A 14986-nucleotide genomic window follows, 5' to 3' on the forward strand; every position below is an offset into this window, starting at 1 on the left:
TTAAAATTAATGAGAACTTTATTTAAAGACTTTATGTTGAATTAGAAACTAATAATTACAAGGAGAGTGTTTTGTGTTTAGAAAAGACAAGGGATGTTTAAAGTTTGGTGTGAATGTTGCTTACTCTGGATATAAATTGGAAAACTGATACTTTTGTATTGAACAAAGAACTGACAGATGAATGGGAGTTTAAAAGTACATCACTTCTGTATTTTAAAAGTTATTTTCTTAAGAGAAAGGCACTTGTCCCAAAGTGAGCCCCTTTGCCTTAAATTAGAGTTGGATGTATTTTATGTCTTACATGTAATAATACCCAATGACTGTCACTGCATCGTTTTATCTAATCCACAAATCCATACCTGATGTTAAAGGGAGGTAGGCCTGGGTGGCTTGGACTCCTGCCAGAGCCTGCTTTATAGAAGTACAGAGGTTCACATAAGCAAAGGTTTACACATTATTATCCTGGCTCTACATCTTTATCACCAGAGGAAACTTTCACTGCTAAGGTACATCTTGGTAGTAAAAAATTTCTTGCAGAGTCTGGTATTTATTCCTGATGCAAAAATTTACTAGAGACAAAAATGTTTTTCAACTAGTAAACAAAGAATTCTTACATATTATAATGTCTGGAGACAAACAGACTTTTCCCAAATGGTATTTAAGTTACTTGAGGCCGTTACAAATATCTTCAAAACAAGTATATTACGGTAGCACTGTTTTTGGTAGTTTGTGCTTGATGCCAAGTTTACTTGAGAAAGAATTTTAAAAAGCAGCTGATGAGAAAATCTCATTCCATCAAAAGAAATTCCTAGAAAATGAAACTTAAAAAGTTAAGATAAACCTCTTCACAGATAATGGAGGCCCTCTAATTCACATGACTTTCATAGAAAACTCCAAATACACGATGCTTTTAACTTACACCAATGGCATTGTGACAATTAAAGTGGCTTTCTCTTTGATAAATTTTGCTGTAGTCATTTCAGTATCCACAGATTCTGGAAGGTTTAGATGTAATCTGTACTTTTCAGAGACCTCGATCAATATATCATCCTAAAAAGAATAAACCAAGAGAGATTTTAAAAGATGCAAATAGAAAAGTACTTCCTGGTTAGAATTTGTTACAGGTTTATTGTTCCCAGTTATTCACTCCTTTCCCGTAAGAAGAGGGTCCACTTGTGAGCAGTAAAGGTATTGTAAATGCCTGAGATTCTGAGGTGTTTATTGTTCAGTACATTAAAATTGATAACAGTACCAGAAGATGGATGCTGCCATTCTAAATTATGTGGCATTGACTTCAGGGCTGACCAGCAAACAGCAAGAAAACTTGCTGGAGACTGGAAAGATGGTGATCTGTGTTTTATGGTGACAAAGCCCTTATCACAATAATTTGGAAGACAATCTACCTCATTAACTTGTGTTTTTAGGTACAGAAATAGGAAAATAGAATGTTGTTTGCATGCGTTGGTTCTGTTGGCTACATTTAACAAGGTACCAGAAAAAGATGAAGTTAGAAAAGAAGTTCTCAATTTGCAAGGGAATATAAAGAATTGAAAGGGAATATACAGAGCCCATAAATCTTAAGACTTGAATGAAAAATGGAACCAATTTTTGTTTTCAACCAGTAATAAGACTGAGAAATAACCTTTCCGTCTCAACATTCTATGGGCAGCAAACAGGCTGAGTAAGCTCCTCAGCATCTAATGACAGCATAGTCTTCACTGCTCTTTTCAGGCATGGCTAAGGTAGATTATGAAAGAGGAAAAAACCTCCCAAAGAATGGAGTTAAAAGTCATGGAAAATAATGGAACTAGGAGGCTAGGTAATCAAGGAATCTTGTAAAGGGACCTCAGCAAGAACATTGTCTACCTCCAGGAAAGGGACCCTTGCACTATCGGCCTACCAGGATTTTAGAATTGCTGTGTGCCTTACAGTTTTTCAGTTTCTGAATTGAGACTGTTGATTGTGGTTATTCTCTCTCCATTCTACACTGTATGATGCATGGGGTTACAGAAATAGATAACTTGTCATTGCAGTTCATGCAAATTTTGTCTAATGCAGATTATGATGGCAAAATCCTGCACTTTGGAGTCTGATACTGGGATTGGAGGTATGTTTCTTGGGAAAAGAAGCAAATACTTGTGACCAAGAGGGTGGACTGTGGTAGACTGTAGATTGTTGCTTTTCTTTTATAAGAGGATTATGCATCCTTGTCATGTAACTTCAGTGACTGCTTGTGAGAATGTTCTTCCCAGCCATACTGATGTAGGACTTGGCCTTCTGACTTACTTTGATCAATACAATGTGAGCATAAGTAATACATTCCATATCCGAGAGGAAGTTTTAGGATCTATTGCATGGTTTTGCCATTTCTACTTTCCCTCCTCCATGAGAATGACTTGTCTAAAGTGAAAATTGTTCCTTCATCTTGTATCTTAAAATGTGCGACACTCACAGAGTGAAGCAGGATGAGCTGATATGTAACCTGAGCAAGTTATTGTAAGCCACTGAGATTGTGGAGTTTTTTTTTTACGGCAGCATAACATAGTGATTATTGACTGATACAAATTTACAGTATTACTTATTCAGCTTACCTCAGAAACACTAAGGTCACAGAGAGATACTGAATTAATACCAGGTAATTCAACTTTTAATTCAATTTTCAGAGGTTTCTCATTCTGATCTGCCACAATTTTTAATTCATAGGCTGGTCTCTTCATCTCCACTTCAATCTCTGTACTAGAAATCTCTTCTATCAGACATGCTGTTTTACTTGAAACTTGGTCTTTCGGCAGTAAAAGTTGAGGAAACTGATCTGAATTGCTCACAGTACTGCTTCTTATCTTTTCAAGGGTTAGTTCTTTATTTTAAAAAAGGAAGATGAAATCACAAAATTAATCAACATGAAATACTATCAGGCAATGAGCTGTAACAGTGATAGTGTTAGCCAAGATGGCAGACAAAGCTGCAGCTAAATTGATTTGGGAATCTTAAAAGATCCTTAAACCAGAGGATCTGGTTTAAAAGTTTGCAGGATTTATCTTTAAGGACATGCTAATTTTTTTTAAATTTTATTGAAGTATAGTTGATGTATAGGGTTGTGTTTAATATCTGTGGGATAACAAAAAGACCCAGTTATATATTTTTCATGTTCTTTTCCATTATTTTTTTTTCCATTATGGTTTATAATAGGATATTGAATATAGTTTCCTGTGCCATACAATAGGACCTTATTGTTTATCCATCCTATATATAATAGTTTGCATCTGCTAATCCCAAACTCCCAGCCCATTTCTCTTTCCCCCCTTCCCCTTGGCAAACACAAGTCTTTTCTTTATGAGTCTGTTTCTTAGATAGGTTCATTTGTGTCGTTTTTTAGATTCCACACATAAGCGATATCATGTGGTATTTGTCTTCCTCCTTCTGATTTACTTCACTTAGTATGATAATCTCTAGGCCCATCTATGTTGTTGTTTAGTCACGAAATTGTATCTGACTCTTTCGTGACCCTATGGTCTGTAGCCTGCCAGGCTTCTCTGTCCATGGGATTTCCCAGGCAGGAATACTGGAGTGGGTTGCCATTTTCTTCTCCAGGGGATCTTCCTGACCCTGGGATCGGACCCACACCTCCTGAATTGGCAGGTGAGTCCTTTACCATTGAGTCATCACGGAAGCCTCTGTTTATGCTGCTGCTGCTGCTGCTGCTAAGTCACTTCAGTCATGTCCGACTCTGTGTGACCCCACAGAAGGCAGCCCACCAGGCTCCCCCATCCCTGGAATTCTCCAGGCAAGAACACTGGAGTGGGTTGCCTTCTCCAATGCATAAAAGTGAAAAGTGAAAGTGAAGTCTCTCAGTTGAGTCCGACTCCTTGGCGACCCCATGGACTGTAGCCTACCAGGCTCCTCTGTCCATGGGATTTTCCAGGCAAGAGTAATGGAGTGGGGTGCCATTGCTTTCATTGCCGTCTATGTTGGGACATGCTAATATTTCTAATATCTTATCTTTATATTTTTCTATCTTAAATTTCTCATCTTTTACAATTGAGACTTCTAGCTTGCAAAATGTACACCAGAAGCAAAAAACATTTAAATCAGATCACTTTCCATTACATTTTATTAACTTACCCTTTTTCATTTTCTCTCTTAAATCTGTGGGATTGGTTTGGATTCCCATCAGATTTTGTTTCATTCTTTGAATGCTTCCTTTTATTCTAAATTTGGTAATATAGTAACAGTTTGAGAGAGTAAATTGGAGTTGTTCCTCAATGCATTTCATGGCCATCCTTATCAGCTGATCTTTTTTCAGTTGGTCTTTTTCTGCTGCCTGGAGAACATCAGGATGGTAGGCAACATCAATGACTGTGTAAACATCTGTGTGTGTAATTCAGAGGGTGTGAAATGAAGACAATTTGTTTTACTAATGATATCGTCAGGTAATATTTTAATCATATCCTGATAAAGATGGAAAATATAAATTCTATTTCTGTATTTTCAGAGATAATCACAATGGTGCTATATATATAAAATCCCAATTAGAGCATTTCTTGGTATTTCATATGAATTAAAATAGCTCATATTATTGGGAAATTAAATAGTAATCAATTTTCACAAAGTACCCTTATTCAGTTCAGTTCAGTCGCTCAGTCGTGTCTGACTCTTTGCAACCCCATAGACCCTTATTATTCATTGACTATACCATGACCAAATATGTAATGCCTTTTATCAAGTAAAATCTGGCCCATGCTTATTCCCACATCCCAATTTTTAAAATGTGCTTTCTCTCCCATAATTCTATGTACCTGATGTCTCAGATATATCTTCTGGTCTGCCAATACTTAGAGGTACTGGATGAGTGGCTGATTCTGGAGCTGGGATCCTTTTCCACTGACACAGGTTGATAAAAAGTAATTTTTCTTTCGGTTTCTAGAAAGCAAAAAATTTGTATGTCTCAAAATCCAGTTTTTAAATTAAAAAAAAATATATCCTAAAGGTAACTCATCACAGAGTTACCTCCCCAACCAAATAAGTTCTCTTTATTTGAAAAATCTCCAACTATATTATTCTCTATTAAATAATGACATTACTTTTGATTTTTATTCTAGCAGAAAAATGACTGATTTTGGGATCTCCAAAATGTGTCAAATATGAAATTCCCATTCTTATTCCATCAACACAATCTTTCACATTACGTTCAATTTTCCATTATTCAGAGTGGCAGTTTCCCTCAATGTTCTTATGTTAAAGTAGTAATAGCTAGGGTAAGCCATTGTCTGGTTATTCCAGGACCATTTCAATCAGGGCCTCCCTTTCTCTGGGTACCAACTCCACATACCAGGATCCTGGTTTGTAGACAGAGCTGTGGTTCTGGGGCAGCACAGAGCTCTTTCCCCTCTTTCAGCTGCTGTTGAATGAACTTCTGATAGCCCTCAGGGTTACTTTCAGCCAGATCATCTAACAGGTTCCAGAACTGAGTAACCTGGGTGAGCAGACCCTTTGAGGATGACTCCATGGTTGAGATGAATAGGCCTCTTAAGCCTGTGGAAAGACATGACTTAAGGAAGAAAAAATCTCCCCCCAAATCTATTCTTTGGAGGGGGGAGGAGGAACAGTTCAGGGGCTGTTTTATTGAAGTTGACAGCTATTCTTAACACCAGTGCCTAAAAGATTATGGATCAGAACCATTTTATCTTTTCCTTACTCTATTTAGTACCCTTTCTTACATTCTCAAGATGTTCTCTCAGATAGTAAGTCCTTACCTCTGCATAGACCCTCACAAGCCTTGAGGGGTCACTTAAAGTCTGGATTTCTTGGGAGTTTCTTGTTTCAACACCCAGGTATATGCTAACTGGGGCCTGAATTTGCTAGAAGTGTGCTGTGGGTTGAGGGCCACATGAGACTTCCCCAGTCCGCAGCATAGTTTAGGAGTTAAAAGCATGGACTCTGCAGCCAGAATGCCTAGATTCTACTCTTAGCTCTATCATTTACTAGCTGTGTGATCTTGAGAAATTAATTTACACATGTGCCTCAGTTTATTCTCCTCGAAATGGAGACGATAATACCTATCTCATAGGGTTATCGTGAGGATTAAGTAAGCTAACACGGAGAGGCTGGAACACCTGCCAAGAATAATAATATTCCCTCTACCACTTGAGATAACCTCCCTCCAAGCCCCCTCCGTCAATGGAGACGTATCCCACAGCATCCACAGAATGAGGATTCTCCAAATACTACATTAAGGTTAGACTAAATGGGAAATCTAACTTTTCCAGAGGTCGGCGAACCTACCTCTTCCTTCGGTTTCTTGACAAAACGCGACGCCTGTTACCAGGGTAACCACACTGGGACAACATCTAATTGAGTCCGGAAAGCTCCAGGCAGAAAGGTCTTATCTTTCTACATCTAGTTCCCGAGTCTTCTCCTTCTGGTGCTGGGCTTGCTTTTCGGCTAAGCCTGACCCACTTCTTTTCCAGGAAGGACCTTGCCTCCCGTTCCACCTCTGAGGACTTCTAGAGTGTCCTGGAAACCCTTCTGTGGGAATCTTTGGGACTTCTGTTGGTAGGAAGAATTTCCCATGAGCACCACTTCCGGCCTGGAAGGGAAGTCAGCTCCCTCTTCTCCTAGAGAGCTTCCTCCCCCCAACCCCGCCACGCGAGGCTGCGGCGCACGGTATGGGTGTGTTTGTGTGTGTTTGTGTGGGGAGGGTGTTTGGAAGGAAGGTTAGCAGGAGCTCCGTGGCCGCTGGGGGGCAAGGGTCCCGGTGACGAAGATAGGGGTAGTTTCTCTGCCACTTGGAAGCCTCCCCCCCAACCCCGCTTCAGTCACTCTAGATACATCTTGCGGCCCAGTCGAGGGTCGTACCCGTCCAAAGCGTCCTTATCCCTTTTTGGGGAGTGAAACCCAACCCCCGGGATCGTCCCAGAGGAACGTGAGCGGGGAATGCCCCAGCCAACCCGGCCGCCCGGATTCCGCGCCGGAGCAACCCCCGGCCTCAGTCCGGAGAGAAATCTGCCTGTCGGCCTGGGCTGAGGGAACGGCGGCCGTGACCTGGGCCACGGGTGAGGGCGGAATAACCGGTGGGAAGGCTGCGTTTTCACGAAGGACTCGGGTGAAGCTGCAGAGCTGCCTTTGAGCCCTGACTCCTTGGCTTCCTGGGTCGGAGGAGATCTTGTAATGGAGTGGTTCTTCGTCTCACACTAACAAGATGCCTGATTTCCTCAGGATCGAGGGGTGAGTGAGCGGTGGGGTGGTTGCCCAAAGCCCCTGATAGCTACACACGTGAATATCTCTGTCATTTATTTTTTGGAGGCTTCTGGACAAAATGGAACATAAAATTCCCTTGAATGAAGCAGTGTAGGGCATCTCTGCAGTTGATGTTTTTAGGCGTCAGTTTTTGTTACTGTTGACATTTGTGTCCCTGACGCTCTTTAATCTAGGTGTTTAACTGCAAACTAATTTGGAGATTCGGGAATTGATTTCTAATCTGAACTTTGTTTGCCGTGGACTGTGTGGCTTGGGGCAAGGTATGGCTTACCTTGCCCCAGGAAATGAAATGAAGGAAAGAAATGAAGGCACTTGCCTCATAAAACAGTTATTTTAAGGATTAAATAAAATGGTGCTTTTGAAAGCACTGAATTTGGTGCAGTTTCAAAGAACCCCAATGTACATTATTTCTTTTCATCCTCACATTAGTGTGGACCGGTGTTTCCCCCTTTTAATGGTGAAGGAAAAACTATTCCTCAGGACCACTGACTTCTAGTTCAGTGATCTTTTCTTTATCTCATGCTTCATTATAGCATAGTGATAAAAGATAACATTAAATTATTAAATGTTACTTGATTCGTTTCAGGTTGAAGAATGTCCCGAGTTCCTTTGGGGAAAGTCCTCCTGAGAAATGTCATCCGGCACACAGATGCTCACAATAAGGTTAGAGATACACCTTAGTTATTCTTCATGCTTAAGGAGGGCAAACAGTGTGCTTGGAGTTATTTTGGTACAGTTGGAAGAGACAAAGATAAATAAAATAGATAGTTAGAATATAATTTGGTAAGTATTATAATGTAGACATACACAAAGTGCTTTCATCCACTGAGGAAGGAATAATGAAATCTGCCTTGGGAAATTGGGAAAGGCTTCACAGAATGGATGGTATTTGAACTGCTGATATTTGAACTAGTTCTTGATGAACAAGTTCAAGTTTATCAGATGTCAAAGATCATTTAGCACAGAGGGAACATCATGTAGTAGCATATAGTAGGGAGCATGAAGCACTTAGGGCAAGAAATTGTATGCATCCATAAAGTAGAGAATTTGGGAGGTAATGGCAGAAGATGAGGCTTGAGTGGTGAATTAGAGTTGGATTATGATGCTTGGAGATTTTTTCCTGTGGGCAATAAAGAAACCATTAAATATTTTTAAGCAAGGTTTGAGATGACTGTATTTATATTTTAGAAAGATGATTTGTTAGCTGGGGAGGGTATAGATCAGATGGGTTGAAATAGTGGAGAGGCCAGTTAGGAGACAGTTGCAGTATTTCAGGTGAGAGATGATGAGGGATTCACATGAAAACAGTGACAGTAGGGATGAAGATGAAGAATTTAGGGAATAGAGTTCATGGAACTTGATGATTGATTGGATGATAGTGATAATTTTTGAATCAAATATAACCACCTTATGTGACTGGGTGAATGATGATGATGCAATTAATTGAGATAGGGAATAAAATAAGAGATATAATGGGAAAGGTAATTAATTTGGTTTTGAACATGTTGATGGTAAGGTGCTTATAAGATATCCAGACAGTTGGCAACTTAGACTTGGAGGAAAGGAGAAAAATTGAGGCTGGATATAAAGGTTTGAGGGTTACTGATGCAAGAAGTGATAGAGTTCATGAGAGCAGATGAGGTCAAAACTTTAGTTGTCTTTGGTGAACTGTGTACAACTCCTATATCAGTTCAGTTTCTCAGTTGTGTCCAACTCTGCGACCCCATGGATGGCATCATGCCAGGATTCCATGTCTATCACCAACTCCTGGAACTTGCTGAAACTCATGTCCATTGAGTTGGTGATGCCATCCAGTCATCTCATCCTCTGTCATCCCCTTCTCTTCCTGCCTTCAGTTTTTCCCAGCATCAGGGTCTTTTCCAGTGAATCAACTCTTTGCATCAGGTGGCCACAGTATTGGAGCTTCAGCATCAGTCCTTCCAATGAACAGTCAGGACTGATACCCTTTAGGATTGACTGGTTTGATCTCCTTGCAGTCCAAGGGACTCACAAGAGTCTTCTCCAACACCACAGTTCAAAAACATCAATTCTTTGGTGCTCAGGTTTCCTTATGGTCCAACTCTCACATCCATACATGACCACTGGAAAAACCATAGCTTTGACTCGACAGACCTTTGTTGGTAAAGTAATGTCTCTACTTTTAAATATGCTGTCTAGGTTTGTCTTAACTTTTCTTCCAAGGAGCAAGCATCTTTTAGTTTCATGGCTGCTGTCACCATCTGCAGTGATTTTGGAGCACAAAAAAATAAAGTCAGCCACTGTTTCCACTGTTTCCCCATCTATTTGCCGTGAAGTGATGGGACCAGATGCTGTGATCTTTGTTTTTTGAATGTTAAGTTTTAAGCCAACTTTTTCACTCTCCCCTTTGACTTTCATCAAGAGGCTCTTTAGTTCCTCTTCACTTTTCTCCCATAAGGGTGGTGTCATCTGTGTATCTGAGGTTATTGATATTTCTCCCTGCAGTCTTGATTCCAGCTTGTGCTTTATCCAGCTTGGCATTTCATATGATGTACTCTGCATAAAAATAATAAGCATAGTGACAATACATAGCCTTGAAGTACTCCTTTCCCAATTTGGAACCAGTATTTTGTTCCATGTCTGATTCTAACTGTTGGTTCTTGACCTGCAGACAGATTTCTCAGGAGGCAGGTAGGGTGGTCTGGTATCCGCATCTCTTTAAGAATTTTCCACAGTTTGTTATGATCCGCACAAAGGCTTTAGAGTAGTAATGAAGCAGAAATAGATGTTCTTCTGGAATTCTCTAGCTTTTTCTGTGATCCAAAAGATGTTGACAATTTGATCTCTGGTTCTTCTGCCTTTTCTAAATCTAGTTTGAACATCTGGAAGCTTTGGTTCACACACTGTTGAAGTCTAGCTTAGAGAATTTTGAGCATTACTTTTGCTAGCCTGTGAGATGAGTGCAATTGTGCAGTAGTTTGAGCATTCTTTGGCATTTCCTTTCTTGGGGATTGGAATGAAAATTATCTTTTCCAGTCCTGTGGCCACTGCTGAGTTTTCCAAATTTGCTGGCATATTGAGTGCAGCACTTTCACAACATCATCTTTTAGGACTTGAAATAGCTCAGTTGGAATTCCGTCACCTCCTCTAGCTTTGTTCATAGTGAAGGCCCACTTGACTTCACATTCCAGGATGTCTGGCTCTAGGTGAGTGATCACACCATCGTGGTTATCTGGGTCATGAAGATCTTTTTTGTTTAGTTCTTCTGTGTATTCTTGCACCTCTTCTTAATATCTTCTGCTTCTGTTAGGTCCATACCGTTTCTGTCCTTTATTGGATTCATCTTTGCATGAAATGTTCCCTTGGTATCTCTGATTTTCTTGAAGAGATCTCTAGTTTTTCCTATTCCGTTGTTTTCCTCTATTTCTTTGCATTGATCATGGCGAAAGGCTTTCTTAACTCTCCTTGCTATTCTTTGGAAGTCTGCACTCAGATGGATATATCTCTCCTTTTTTCGTTTGCCTTTTGTTTCTCTTCTTTTCTCAGCTATTTGTAAGGCCTCCTCAGACAACCATTTTACCTTTTTGCATTTCTTCTTCTTGGGGTTGGTTTTGTTTATCACCTCTTGTACAATGTTAGGAACCTCCATCCATAGTTCTTCAGGCATTCTGTCTATTAGATCTAATCCCTTGAATCTATTTGTCACTTCTGCTGTATAGGTGTAAGGGAATTTGATTTAGATCATACCTGAATGGCCTAGTGGTTTTCCCTACTTTCTCTAAGTCTGAATTTGGCAATAAGGAGTTCATGATCTGAGCCACAGTCAGCTCCTGGTCTTGTTTTTTTTCTGACTGTATAGAGCGTCTCCATTGTTGGCTGCAAAGAATATAATCAATCTGATTTCGGTATTGACCATTTGGTGATGTCCATGTGTAGAGCTGTCTTTTGTGTTGTTGGAAGAGGGTGTTGCTCTGACCAGTATGTTCTCTTGAACAGTATGAAAAAATTCAACTCCTAGTTAGATTGCAGATGTTATTACTGTCATATCCCCTGATATTTTGATTGTGAGTGAGGGTGTAACTGTTACATAAGCAGCCTCTGCAATTGCTTTAAACCTCCCCTAGTTGGATGGTAAGCTTATATTTGAAAGCAGTGATTAAAAAGGTAAATCGGGAAAAAAAAAAAAAAGGTAAATCGAGGGCAAACTTAACAATATTACAGGAGGGCTTAGAAATAGCTGATTGTTCTTTGTGCAGCTGTACTCTGCTTTTCAGGAAATTCTCTAACAGTTCTCATGCTATTTGTTTTGTTTTGCTTTGTTTTTAACAAAAATTACTATGTTGTGAAAAGAGACGTAGCCTAGAAAGTTGAAAGACCAGTCTTTATTAGCTTTTTGACTTTGGTAAAAATCTATTAGCTTTTGTTTCTTCTCAGTAAAATGTAGTAATAGTACCTTTTTTTTTTTTTTTTGCTTTCCTTGTTAAGATTGCTTAAAATTCAATAGAGATTATACAATTAAAATCATAAAGCATTTTAGAAACATAAGGGATTATCATTTTTACTTGGTTAATAAGGTGATGAGTGTATCTATGCAGGGGTTAAAAAGCTCTTTTGTTGCTGCAGAATTCTACATAATTGAGTTTTACTGGGTTGGATTGTTTAAGCACTCTAGAGCAACCAGAATTTGTTTCCCAGGTTCCTGATCAAAACACAGTTTGTAATCCAATAACTAGTGCAGACTTTATTTTCAATTACTATTCTGTGATGTAAAGTGTTATTTTTATTAACTTATTTTTAAAAAATAATTTTATTTATTGGCTGAACTCGGTCTTTATTGCCTATACAGGGACTACTCACTGTATGGACTTCTCACTTTGGTGGCCTCTTTTGTTGCAGAGCACAGGGTCTGGGTGCACAGCACGCGGGCTCAGTAGTTGTGGCACAAGGGCTCAGTTGCTGCGCGGCATGTGAAATCTTCCCAGACTAGGGATCGAACCTGTGTCCTCTTCGTTGGCATGTGGATTCTTATCCACAGTGCCACCAGGGAAGTTCTAGTAACTTATTTTTTTTTTTCCTTTCTTTTCATTTTTTTAAAAATCCAGATACAGGAGGAATCAGATATGTGGAAAATAAGAGAACTGGAAAAACAGATGGATGATGCTTACCGGGGGACCAAAAGGAAAATGTTACCCGGCAGTTCAAGGTGAAGTTGCACCTCTGAGAACCAAAATATTCTCATCTCATTCAGAATCATCAACTTTTGTTTAAAAACATGATGGTGTGCTAAAGATAGATGAATTCAGTTCTGTGAGTCTTTTAAGACTTTCCTTTTTCATAAATCTTGACTCAAGCATACAGGTATTGGCTATGATGCATATAGCCCCACTCTTTGTACTTATTTGGAATGGAGAACTTAAAAATTCTGCCTTGAACAATTGTAAATGTTAAGGATTCTATGGATTCTGACCTTACCTGACGGCTTTTGACTTAAGATTTTCTATAGGTATCTTATGGTCACTTAGCTGATCATTCACACCTTTCCCTTATTAGTCTTTCATCCTCTCTCTGCCTTTTCTTTACCTTATCTACTCACTGTCTTGTCACACAGCCTTTCACATTACCTTCTTAATAATTTGACTGTGAGTATGAAGGATTATGTAGGCTTAGTTGTCTTACCTGTGGAGGTATAGGAATGTCAGAATGTTGGGAACATCTCCTGGGCCTCATATGCCTATTGCTGTAGAGCTGTTGTATGAAAAATGACTATGAAGTTAGCAATGCTGATTTCTAAAGCCATTCAGGGACATAGTTAATAATAGTGAGATATTTAAGGAGTATGCCTGCTGAGTGTGTGGACTTTGGAGTGACTGTGTGAATAGCTTTCCCCAAGAAAGTATTCAGGGTATCCATGGTAAACATGGCAGGGTCTCAACATAAAAATAAATACCATTTCAGTCTGTTTTCTCTCTGAGGATGGTTCTCTGAGGATGGTTCTTTGAGAATTTGGAAGTACTTAGTGCAGATGATGATTTGTTTTGTTTTGGTTATTCAATTCCTAGTAACATCCCAGAACAAAATACTATTCTTTTGGAGTGGACTGTTAATGCCTGTCATGATGAATAAGTCTTTAAAACATAATTTCTTTAGGGGCAGTTTTTTTGATTGCTCATTTCCCATTATAGTACTGCAGCTGCAACCGTGCCTCATAGGCATGTAGGAGGCCCTTAAACATTTTTGATAACCTCTTAGCTGGCTTAGTGACTTGTTAGTGGGATTTTGTAGGCACAGGCTAGATAAGTAGTTCATAACTGTTTTTCTACTCCAACATATTCATGGGTTACACCTTGCTACCACTGTTACTGTGATCTAATTACAGTAGGAGCTGGTGTTAGGGAAGGGAGTGTATCTCAAAATCACTGGGGCAGTTGGAGGTGTCCCCAGCTGTGATTATTGGTCTGCTTCCTTCAGAATCAGTGAGTGAAGTATAACATGCCCCAGTCCCAAAAGTTGTTTTGTTTGTACTTTGCAGTAGGAGGGGTAGTGATGATCATATTTTCATTGAATAACTGTACAAATTAAGAGAGGACATAATGTTAAAAAGATAGATATTTTTAACATTAAGTATCAGGTTATAAAAAAAAGTATTAGGTTGTTTTGGTCTCCTTTTAGCTTCTCCAGTGAGTTTTGTGCATGATATTCCATAAAGTAACCTTACAGATTGCTTCTGTACCTAAAAGTTCTTCTCTTTTCTCTTATAGCCGGATGCGCAGTGATGGTTTTGATGAAGAAAGTCAAAGAGATTACTGGAGGCCAAAGAATGAAATTTGTGGAGCACTGGATGATGGTTTTCTTAAGGCTAAATCCTGGAACAAGAAGTTATATGATTATGAAGCTAACATGCCAGACAGGTCTGTGACTAAATTCTTGTGACCATTAGTGATATATGGCCTGATAATGTGTACTTTTAAAAATTATCCCCGCAAAAGCTTATTACAGAAATGTTCATAGCATACTCATAATAGCCAAAAAAGTGGAAACCCAAATGTCTGTCAGTTAATCAATGGATAAACAAGATGTGGTATATGGAATGGTAATGGAATGTTATTTACAGTAAATGGAATAAAGTACTGTTACCTGCTAGAACATGGATGAACCTTGAAAACCTTATGCTAGGTGAGAAAAGTCAGACACAAAAGGCCACTTATTATATGATTCTATAGAGATAGAAAGTAGATTAGTGGTTGCCATGGGCTGTAGGAGATGGAGGAATGGAGTAACTGCTGATGGATTGTTTTTTTGTGGGGTGATGAAAATATTCTAAAATCATAGTGGTGATTCAAGAGTTGCACAACTCTGAATATGCTAAAAGCCACTGAATCGTACACTGTAAATGGGTGAATTTTATGGTATACGAATTATACCTCAATTAACTTATTTAAAAAAATTGTCCCAAGGTAGACAGCATTATGTTATGAAGTGCTTTTGGAGACATATTTCACAGCTGAAGAGCAGCGTATTAAGAGTTCCTCAATGTTTTAAGGAAGAGAATGGCAAGTTTTCTTACAAATGGATAAAGGAATCCTTTGTTTCTGAAATGAGAGTATATACTAGGGAAAATGTAACCAAACTATGGAAAATGTACTGATCTATAAATGTGGTGTTGGCTCTTCCGTATCTTTTTTTTGTTCTGTGTGTGTCTGTGTATGTATACACTTGTAAGTCTAATTTGTCTTAGTTTTAAGAAAGGTAT

General features: G+C 39.1%; 2 protein-coding genes across 8 annotated transcripts in view; one reads left to right on the forward strand and one right to left on the reverse strand.

Annotated features, from left to right (window-relative positions):
• On the reverse strand, positions 1 to 6552 carry PIH1D2 (PIH1 domain containing 2). Its single transcript, XM_043481487.1, has 6 exons — positions 6283 to 6552; positions 5330 to 5532; positions 4797 to 4920; positions 4123 to 4368; positions 2592 to 2857; positions 1 to 1050 (listed from the first exon to the last, which is right to left on the reverse strand). The coding sequence occupies exons 2-6, from the start codon at positions 5504 to 5506 to the stop codon at positions 916 to 918; spliced, it is 948 nt and encodes a 315-aa protein (XP_043337422.1). The 5' UTR covers positions 5507 to 5532; positions 6283 to 6552; the 3' UTR covers positions 1 to 915.
• Positions 5861 to 14986, forward strand: part of NKAPD1 (NKAP domain containing 1) — a 12261-nt gene continuing 3135 nt past the window's right edge. For 2 of the 7 annotated variants that reach the window (XM_043481489.1, XM_043481493.1), the window contains exons 1-4: positions 6548 to 6663; positions 7844 to 7920; positions 12339 to 12439; positions 13995 to 14144. In XM_043481489.1, coding sequence (XP_043337424.1) covers positions 7852 to 7920; positions 12339 to 12439; positions 13995 to 14144 — 320 coding nt within the window. In that variant the 5' untranslated portion in view covers positions 6548 to 6663; positions 7844 to 7851. Of the gene's footprint in view, positions 5872 to 6547; positions 7225 to 7843; positions 7921 to 12338; positions 12440 to 13994; positions 14145 to 14986 lie in introns of those variants that run through there. The other 5 variants (XM_043481490.1, XM_043481492.1, XM_043481488.1 and 2 more) reach the window with 5 other exon arrangements.

Source organism: Cervus canadensis, chromosome 11 (assembly GCF_019320065.1).
Source record: "Cervus canadensis isolate Bull #8, Minnesota chromosome 11, ASM1932006v1, whole genome shotgun sequence".
Taxonomy (NCBI): domain Eukaryota; kingdom Metazoa; phylum Chordata; class Mammalia; order Artiodactyla; family Cervidae; genus Cervus; species Cervus canadensis.

Bases quoted from the DNA above. Each gene is read 5' to 3' on its own strand.
- PIH1D2 (XM_043481487.1), bottom strand. From the start codon at position 5,506: ATGGAGTCATCCTCAAAGGGTCTGCTCACCCAGGTTACTCAGTTCTGG. The intron at 2,858-4,122 runs GTAAGTTAATAA...TTTAAAATAAAG, and splicing joins AAGAGAGAAAATGAAAAAGG to AACTAACCCTTGAAAAGATA. The intron at 1,051-2,591 runs GTAAGCTGAATA...TATTCTTTTTAG, and splicing joins GTGACCTTAGTGTTTCTGAG to GATGATATATTGATCGAGGT.